General features: G+C 40.8%; 1 protein-coding gene across 1 annotated transcript in view; it reads right to left on the bottom strand.

Annotated features, from left to right (window-relative positions):
* Positions 1-31: 31 nt before the first annotated feature.
* The window catches only part of emilin1a (elastin microfibril interfacer 1a), a 36,941-nt gene continuing 26,604 nt past the window's right edge, over positions 32-10,368 (bottom strand). The window contains exons 4-12 of the mRNA XM_061754434.1: positions 9,859-9,958; positions 9,654-9,762; positions 9,110-9,286; positions 6,257-7,534; positions 4,868-5,282; positions 3,348-3,473; positions 3,171-3,188; positions 2,944-3,078; positions 32-2,200 (exon numbers count right to left, since the gene is read on the bottom strand). Of these exons, the coding sequence (XP_061610418.1) occupies positions 1,881-2,200; positions 2,944-3,078; positions 3,171-3,188; positions 3,348-3,473; positions 4,868-5,282; positions 6,257-7,534; positions 9,110-9,286; positions 9,654-9,762; positions 9,859-9,958 (2,678 nt within the window). The 3' untranslated portion in view covers positions 32-1,880. The remainder of the gene's footprint in view (positions 2,201-2,943; positions 3,079-3,170; positions 3,189-3,347; positions 3,474-4,867; positions 5,283-6,256; positions 7,535-9,109; positions 9,287-9,653; positions 9,763-9,858; positions 9,959-10,368) is intronic.

Below are 10,368 nucleotides of genomic sequence, written 5' to 3'. Positions count from 1 at the left end.
ATACACACTTTTGAAATAATACAAATAAAAAAAATGCTCAAATTGCCTTTAATGATATATTATTACAAAGTATATTAATCTATGTGAAGACAGATCCTTTTAATGTTTTCACAATATTTATCAGCAATGATTTAACCTATAAATATCAATATGCAACACTTTAACTCAAGTTAAAGGGATGAGAGAACAATAGGCACAACAACAGCTGTATCAATGACAGTAATAGTCCCTTTTTTATAAATCTCTGTAATCATTTACATTTGTCTAATGATCACTTCTACAACATACCTAGGAAATCACAATGCCCCATCAACGGTGAGCTAATTTCATAACAGGCCCACGGGCTACTCGTATGGCACCATTTTGGTGAACGCTACTTAATCAAGTGAGCGACTCGCTGAGGCGAGTGGCGATGGGATAAGCTGAAAGTCACAAGGACATTCAATGTAACTTATCTCAGGGCCCCTGTGCTTTCCTTAAACCGAGAACCACCCTCAGTTTAAGATAAACCCTTCCAGGCCATCAGTATGGAAGAAATGAAAAAGAGGAAGTACGGCGGTAACCGAATGAACACTGTAACCACATTACATTCATTCATTGTCATTTGTAACCTTCGTAATGGTGACCCCCGCTTCCACCAACAATTGGGATTTTCCATCCCAACAACAGGTCCAAAATGATAACTGCACATACAATCAAAGTGACCGAATCCAAATAAACCCATACTGCCAGAGTCCCTGTTCAAAGTGTGTATCTTGTATTTGCCAAACATATTACAAAACATACACAAACATATACAGTACCTTGCAAGGTGAAGTGGAAGCATGTTAAAATATTACATGATAAAATGTTTAAAAATATTTACATTCCTTCTAGAGTGTACAATTCTATATAAAAAAAAAATAATAATCCCATTGTCAACAATGAATAATAAGAGGGTGTTTCTATCAAGGGAAAATATTCATTTGCAACAGAATGCATTGATTGGCATGAATACTTTTAATGCTCATACAATAGCTTACCCATAATGACATCTTATTTATGCATAAACAAATTATGAAAGCATGTTTTAGTAGTTGTTAAATGTATTTTTGGGTAACTTAATTACTTTTTTGAATGTTTTATTTTGTTTGAATGATTAGATGATGCGCACCAAATTCCTCACTAGAACACAGAAACAATTCCCATGTTTGCCCCCGGCTGGCCTGCTCTTTCCTCCATGTCTTATCCTGTGGTCTCCACCACATGAACTGTGGACAACATTACTTTTGCTCTTCCCACAAAGAATAGTGGTTTAAACTGTCACATTCCCACTTATTTCTCTCTGCATTTTTCGAGGACAGTGGGCTTCCTTGCGTCATGTTTCTCGGAATCAGCTTGTGGTTAAACCAAAAATGTCAGCACTGAAAAAATAGCAGTCATTAGAAAGAAAAATGTCTGTGAACATGGTAAAAACCTGAACAATGATATGCTACCTCAAACACAGAAACTCAAAGAACCCCATGTGCTTAATATTTTATCCCCCACTCTTTCTTTTCATTTTAAGCACCTGAGGGCTACGATATCACAAACTAATATTCAAGTTTCCGGCAAGAAAAATGGATTTGTTAGATAACCAAGAAGTGACTTTTGTAATTGAGATCAAGACCACAATGTCTTTTTGAAAAACAGTGTCTCTTTAAAGCTGCAAAGCACAAACGATTGGTTTAAAAGGGGAAGCATGTTTATTTAAGTTATGAAAATATGCAATTCCCTGAAAGAACCCTTGTATCCTCTCAAGAGACCTTCTTGGATTATTTTTGTCTCCATGCCTGATTGCATGTCTTTAAACAAACAACAGGAATAAAAGAGTTCTGGAAAAGCCACCAATGTCCATCCAATCAGATGGTCTCATACAGCAACATCCCACTGAAGATGGTCAAGGGTTCCGACGAGTAGGCCAGCTTGCCGGTGACCAGGTCGACACAGACCGTATCCCCCGCCTCCATGGGCAGGATGATGTTGAAGACCGCCAGAGCTCCAGGGATGTGCTTTGCTTCCGCCATAGGCTTTTCCAGGCCTTCTGGTTGATATCCTGCTGAGTCAACACGAGCCACACCGGTGTTGGATTTGGACAGCACCGCCTCGATCTTCAAGTTCTTATGGCCGGTCAGGATTGCACTGAAAAAGTACCTCCCTCTCACTGGAGCTGTGAAATAACCTGCGGGACAAGACAGGGAACTAGTCACTTAAAATGAACATATACAACACAATTGCTCATGTTAGGGGTACATTCAACAGGCTGGTTTAAAAATATATATATAAATCATTCCATACCACAGCCACGTGCACACATAGACCCCAAGTGGTGCTCAAGCACCCAAAAAAGTGGATGAAAAAAGTGCCCTTTTTTCTGCACCCTGTTTCTTCATCAATATTTTTTAAAAAAGGAAAAATTACCCATTCTCATCAATTCCAACAAAGTGTTTTGATATTTGATGGGCGCTGCTTTGAGTCCTTGGGAGAATTGTACATACAGAGCCACTTTAAATGGTGGCAGGTGTGGCCTGACCCACTTCCTCTAATGATGCGAAGGAATGTGTATTTCGCACTCAACAAAGTCAAGAGGTTTACAAGTAGGTTTGCGCTAGCGCTGCTTTTCCAGTTATCCTTTATGCATATGAGCAACTCTTGTCAATTAACTTGGTTGGCACAAGCATGTCTGCCTGGGCTGCTCAGTACATTATTGCTAACTTAAAAATAATTCACAAATCATAAAAAAAAGAATGAAATCTACACTACAAAGGTGAATTAAGGCCACCCCCCTGTCACATAACAATGTTTACAGTCGTTAAATGGTTCTTAAAACATTTTTTATGCAGTTAAAGGTTTTGTGATTATGTTCCACTTGCGATGTTCAAACTAATGTAGTCACATAAAAAAAGAAAAGTTGCTCATACAAACCTGTTCGAGGGTTATAGACACCATTTTCATTGACAAATACTTCATTGAATGCAATGGTTCCTACGCCCCTCATCGGCCGAGTGAGTGCTGCGGAAAACGAAAGTCGTGGCACATGGGCGTCAGAGCCTGCAAGACCTGATGGTGGGGCAAGAAGCAAGAGTTTAAGCTTACGCAGATGAAACAGTAATGGAGTGTTTATGTGATATTTAGTTAAGCACAACACATACCCTGTTCACCTCTGAGGCCTGGAAAATGAGATGAAAAACAAAAATAGCGAGTTACTCATCAGCCTCCTTTTTTTTTAATCAACAAGAAAAAACTTTTAAAAGACAAAGAATTTAATTTGCAAATCAGTTCTTGTATCCATAGCCTACTACACAAGTGATAAGAATTTGGTTGTCTACCTGGGGGTCCAGATGGTCCTTGCTTGCCCTGTTCCCCCTGAGGCCCCACCTTTCCTTGGGGTCCCACAGCTCCCTGGGGTCCAGGCAGCCCTCGCTCTCCTTTGGGGCCTGGTAGACCAGGTGGACCTGGAGCAGAGAAACACTTAGTCTGGATTCACACTACATTGTTCCAGTGACACATTTCAGTTTCTTTTTCTCCCCCGTGGCTCAGTTTCAGATATGGGTCAAGGCAACGTTTTGCATTTGAGGATTTTTTCCCACGTACTGTACTTCTGTTAGATTAATTGAATAATCTAAACTGACCATTGCTGTCAACGTGAGTGAATGCATGATTGGTGAGTGACTGGTAACTAGTCCACAAAGTGACTTGTGACCAGCTCGAGCTCACCAGTAACCCTGAACAGGATTAATGGTAGAAAATTGATGATCATGGCACCGCAGAAAAGAAGGAAAACAACACTGACTCATGTATTTTGATCAGGATCAGGCTTCTTCCAAATGTGGATTCAAATCTGACAGATATCTTGACAACGCTTGAATGGACATGCGTTTAGTAAAAGTAAAAGTATATTGAAAATTGGCCAGTTGAAAATACTGCACTTTTGCAGTATGAACCCAGCTTAAAAGAAGAGGTTCCAATTTTCAAAGAAAAATACCTGTTACCTTGGGTTTCAGGAGCTTTGCTGAAACTGACAATAACCACCTCTGGAATATATTTAAAAAAAAATGCCCATCCCTTGTTTGCTAACAACTGGCATAAGACTAGCAAACAGAAGCAGAGCGAAGGGACAGATCAGGATTCAGGAACGATGCGGAATAAGCCAAATTTCTGTCCGAGAAGTATGTTCATCACCTTTTTGATGTTTAATTGATTGTACATTCCCCCCCAAAAAACTTCAATCCGATAACATTTAGTGTTATAGTACCACTCCCTTACCAAAAAGGCATGCTACTGATGTAGCAGCTGTGGCTAATGTTGGCTTGTTACAGTTCCAGTGCTAGCTTAATATTCCTATTGCTATTTTTTTTTAAAGTTGAATATGTTGGGGATTTATCACAACTTTGCCCTTTCATAACGGCATGCCTTTATGAGTGGCCTGTTAGTGAGGGGTGCAGCTTTCGTCAGAGACTCGACGGGGGGATTCGTGAGGTGAAGCTATATTCAAATCTTGCTAGCAGTTTTAAGATTGCAAACTCCCTCGTAAAGTGAAAGAAGACAAACCCTCTTCTGAGAATGTTCACTGATAAGCGATGTCTCAAGGAAGATTCCTAAAAGTTGTGTTGGTAAGAAAAGAAAGCTGTGGCCTTTAACCTGGTGTGACTGAGTCATTCACCCTGATGTTTACTGAAACTCCCCTTTCACACAGACTGCAGACTTTATAGGCTCTTAAGTGACTGCGTGACAGGCCAGATTCTTTCTTTGGTCTATTTTTTACATTCTCTAACTTTGCCTCCCATTAACCAAGCTTTATATCTTGTCCGAAAGTCAGATCTCATGCCCTGCATCCTCCGACTCTTACCCATGAAATCCTGTCTTATGAAATCGTGGAACTCCTTAGTCAAGTCCAGCAGAGATGAGTTCAGCCTGTGTATTCTAGAGTGGACTTTCTCCAGCTGGACATTCTGGATATTATCGATGAGATATCCTTGGGACGTGACAGTTACATTGAGTCCATTGACACAGCTCCACAGCACAGACACTTGTTGATTCAGACCCTCCTTGATCCTCTGCAAACTGTCCGAAAAAGAGTCGAAGCGTCCACACAGTCCCTCTAACTTGGAAAAACGGCGTTCCAGGCCATCGCTCGCTCGCCGACACTCCCCGACCTCCGTCACATAGTTACTCCTGATCAATTCAATGTCTTTGCCAAGGCTGCCAAATCGAATGCTTGAATCATCTACATGCTCAGCCAGATCAATCTTCAAATCGTCCACCTTTAACAGAAAACAGACATGTTAAGAGTGTTTTCTGTATGATGCATAGTCTATTTTAACTGTTACAGTCCATAAAAAAAGGCATGTTTCAGTCTTTACAGTTCAATGAAATTACACATAAAACATCCTTGCGGCAACGGCACTGTTGCCATAAATGGTAGCCGGCTGTTCCATTCTCAAAGGCCATTTAAAGTTTAGTAAAACAGTGGTTCATCACGGGATAATTTAGGTCATCTATAACACCAATCATTTCAGATAGACTTGTCAATGCAATGTTTTTTATTAACACCCTGAGAAGTCAGAGCTGATTGTAACCCCAAAGGGTGAGAAAATATTTATTTGTATTTGAGATTGCAAAGAGCATCAAGGTTTTACCTTAACTGTTGGTAGTCTTGTTATTGTCTAGATGTTTACATTGTCAGGCGCACTTACATTAATTTTATGAAAACTATACAACAGGGTCCAGAGCTCCCAATACATACTGTAACTAAAGTAAACTTGCATTTGTTAACAGAGGGAAGACATGGTGAGTTGTCAAAGAGCTAAACACTAACAACATAAATAACATATAGTATCTGTGTTATAGCATCATGTCATTAAATAAACATTGCCTGATCTTTTTAGTGTGCAGAAAAGTTTGTACAAGCTCTGCACACAGCTTTAAATAGCAGCTTTGCTGCTGCTAACAAGACAAGGTATTCAGGTCTACAAACATTGCAGGTCGGCCGTCATAATGTTGTCCTCGATTTATGACGCCATTCCTTTTCTACGGTAGCAACACAAGTATGCTAACAGTGCAGTAAACCTTATCTATAAGGACTTTGAAATTGGACTGTGATTAACCCTATTAAAAGCCAGTGTAACCTGTTACGTATTTTGAAACTAATGCACCAGTGGTTGTTGGGAAAACGGCACAAAGAACAAATATAGTCATAGAAAAATTCACTGTCAGTGTCATTACCAATTCATCTTACCTCAGAATGAATCTTGTCCTTAGTGTCAGTCAGATCATCTAGTGTGTACCCATGTGTCTGGATGGTCGTATCCATGCCCTTCAGAGTGTCATTAATGGAGCGGAATGCGACCATGACCTTAGATAGTTCCCCTTGGATGGACTTCAGATCTCCTCCTAATCTTCCATTGTGGTCAGTGTGACCGTCTAAGCGATTCCTCACATCATTGATGTTGATTTTACACTGTTCACTGCTCTTCTCCACTTCCTCTCTGAGCAGCCCCACCTCTTCTTGAAGGTTTGAGCACACCTGAGAGCACACTGTTTCTCCTGAGTCCACCTTTCTGCGCACATCGTTCAGCTCGGTCTGACACTTGTTGAGGCCTGTTGTGGTGGAGTTGGCCAGCAAACGTAAGTCTTCCTCCACATTGCTGCAAATAGAACAGTCCTCCCAATCTTGGCTCAGTGTTTCAACTTCCGTGACTATCCTGTTGAAGTTCTCACCGTCCTTGCCTGTGACAGCAATTATCTTTTTGACATCGTCTGTTAAGTTAATGATCCTGTCTGCCAGTGAGTCACCTGACACAGACAAATCGTTTAATCTTGTGTTAAATTTCTGGATTTCTCCTTGGTTGGCCACAACCCTCCATTCTAAGGTTTTTACAGTGTCTTCAGTCTGATGGTCTTTTCCGTTGAGCCCACAAGTGTCATTACACATTTTTGTAGTCACTATTAAACGTCTGTCAATGAAGGTTGTGACGTTCTCTAGCTGGCTTAATCGTCGACTGTGGTCGGTAACAGTGTCTCCAAGAACAGCCACATCGAGCTCTAGCTTTCCGATTTTGAAGCTATGATCATCCAGCTGACTGAGTACCATGTTTCGTAGCTGTGTGACATCTCTTTGGACACTGTCCTTCAGATTGTTGCCAGTGTTAGTACACCTTTGCTCTGTTTTTCTCACTGTGTTGTTCACCCTCTTCTCCAACTCTCTCAGTTTGCCATTCATCCTGTCCTCTGTCACCCTTCCCTTTCCTCCCCCGCTTCCAGTCAGCTCCTTATCCAGTCGCCCTTTAATGGTGTCACACTTGCTGGCAGTGGAGGTGACTTGGCCATTCAGATCTGACAATCTCTTCTCCAGCTCAGTGACTGTGTTGCAGCACGCCCGGGACTGTTCTGTCTCACTGCGAATGATTTGCAGGCTCTGCCTAAAATGTTGGTCCATGGAGCTGATCAGCTTCTCCAGGGCTCTTACTCTTTCTCTGTCTTCCTCCTGCTGCCGCCTCAAGTCCTCCACACCAGCCTGAAAATCAGAAAATTACAAAAACCTTTCCTTCTATTTTCACAGTATTGACTTTCATCAGAATGTGTTCTTTGAGATTTGTCATGCAAGATTCTTTTTTAATTAGTGAATGTACTTGAATGTACTTTGTGCATGGAGTAACTGTTGCTCAATTTCTTAGTTAAATTTGATGTGCTGTTTAGCTTCTTTTCATGTTACACTACACTATACTAATGTACGCTAACCCTTACAAAGAATGTATGCCACTTTTACACTGCACAGTACCAGCTTAGATTGGGCTGGTTGGTTTTCCACTTTAAAATAGCTCAGCTAAAAACGGTTAAAACCATCCCGCACGAATGAGAGCAAGAAATAAATGCATCCTGCAGCAAAGTGGAGACTGTGGAACCTAATACCGCAGTGTCCAGAGCTAAGTTAGAGCAAGAGGACGAGCTAACACCAGCACAGGGGTCACCAACATGGTGCCCACAGGCACCAAGTGACCCCTAAAGACAACATGAGTAGCGTACGGGCCTGTTCTAAAAATAGCTTTACCAATTATGACTTTGTGAGTTCCTCGAAATGTTCGAGAAGGGATACACTGAAAATGTAAATACTCATGTTTATCTGTTTCCTACCTTGTTAAATCATTACAGTGGACCCCCGCGTATTCGTGTTTCGGCACCTGCAGATTCACCTATTCAGACCTTTTTTGTTTTTTCACCTTTTTTAAAATGTTTTTTGTTTGTTTGTTTTTTTGGGGGGTAGTAACCCCTATTTTTCCTGGAAAATGGTTATTGGCAGGACATCCTCACTTATTCAACAATTTTTGGGGTTTGGGTTATTTGGGCATAGCTGTCAAATACCAAGAAGTAGCTCTCAATGAAATGATGATGATTGTCAATTATTTGTGATCAGTGTCTTCAAGTTCACAGATGAATATTATAAGTAAGTGTGTCAAACTGGTAGCACTTTGTATTAATCAGTACCCAAGAAGTAGCTCTCAGTAAAATGCTATGTAAGATGATGAATGTGCCCAACAAATGAAGGGCCAGCAGTGATTTGCGTCACACATGGCATCTGGTTTTCCACTGGAAAAGCATTAATAGTGAGTAGAACCAGGATAAGCTCAGCAGGTACGACAGTGCAGTGGAAAAGTGGCACTATACTGTAGATTTCCACTATACATTATATATACTATAGAAAATGCATTTAACTTTTTAGGGACAAATCATTACCTCTAATACTCAAACTGATGTACCTGTAACACTGCTTATGAGGGATCATAGGCAATTAATAGGCACATGCCTTGTTGTAAGGAACCATGAAAGGTGAATGAGGCCAGAAGTGAATCAGTGTTTATGGAGAGGAAAGTTATGGCTTTAAATGGGCTTATACATTCTCTCCTCCCCCTCTGGTGAAAATCGTGGCAGACCTTGATAATACTTCTTAACATTACTTTACACGACCGTATACCAGAACAAGTACTGATACTGTAGCAGAGAGGCACCTGGATAAATAAGCAGGTTCTAAAAAAAGCACTTGATGTTAATCTGATCTTTGGAATCTATTCACGTATAGTACATTAGGCTTCACCTGGCAGGCAGAGCAGGATAGAGTCACCCTTCTCTCTAGCTCTGTCAGTATTTGTTCCTTGAGTGCGATCATCTGATTCCCCCGGTGTCCTCCTCCTCCTACAACGGCTCCGTCCAGGTCATTACCGCCTCCGTTCTCTAAGTGGTTGTTAATGTTGTGCAGGGTCTGATCATGGACCTGAACAAACATACCAAATCACAAGGTATATCCTTGCATGAAATATTCAGTGTCTGGTCCTAAACTATGTAAATGCACTTTGAGATGCATATCATTGTATGAGAAGTGCTCTATAGATAAAGTTTCATTTGAAAAATGTACTTGTTCTTAGTTAAATAAAGTGACAAACCCTTTGTTTGGCATGCTATTGAGTTGTGGAGGGGTTAAAAAACTACATAGCTAATAGTATTGAATAATATAAAAACACATTTCTACAGGTAAAGGCCTTGCCCCTCTGAGATGCCTGGTATTCTCCGTTGCTGACTAAATACATACTGTATCCTCTCCCACTGAGATGAAATACACTAGACAAATACATATTGTTTACCTGTGTCCTATTATACAAATGGTCCAGTTTGGTGTGGATGTCGTTGATCGTTTCCTTCATGTGTGGCTGGGCAGAATCAGCTGGCACAATAGCTCCATTTAGTACTGAACTATACAGGACAACAGTTGACATTACCTTGCATTACAAGAGGTATAGAGTGAATAACGTAGCATTAATGCAATGGATTAAAAAAACATTCACATACAACTTCTGGTTTAGATCATGAATGGAGGTCTGTATGTTGTGGAGGTCTTTGGTAAGGCCGTTGATGGTTTCTTCCAGCTGGCTAACCTTTTCACTGTCACCTGTGTACAAAGAAGGAGTAAAACGGGGATTGGAAGATGGGTTGCGTTATACCCAAATGCCTTTTTTGTCTGTGATTTGATTGACAGCAGCTGGTGGATGGCAAGTGTTTTCAGACAAGCTAAATAGACTACATCAAGAATGCGATGAATGCGATGCTCGAAGGGGTCTGGAGGTAAATTGTCATTTAAATATCCAATGACAACATGATTTTGGCAGGCACCTTATATGGCCAAGGTATTCGATAGTTCCACCTACAAAAAGCAAAACAATCCAAATATGGAGTGAATACCTCCTTTCCCACTAGAATAGCTTTCACTCTTGTGCTAAGGCTTCCTGCAAGATTTTTGTGTCTTTGGGATTTTTCATCCAGCCAAATTATTTTTTTTTTTCCCCTCCAGGTTTGTTTGAT

This window comes from Phyllopteryx taeniolatus, chromosome 18, assembly GCF_024500385.1.
Source record: "Phyllopteryx taeniolatus isolate TA_2022b chromosome 18, UOR_Ptae_1.2, whole genome shotgun sequence".
Lineage (NCBI taxonomy): Eukaryota > Metazoa > Chordata > Actinopteri > Syngnathiformes > Syngnathidae > Phyllopteryx > Phyllopteryx taeniolatus.
The sequence above is the reverse complement of the archived record's forward strand: the minus strand, read 5'-3'. Positions and strand labels throughout refer to the sequence as shown.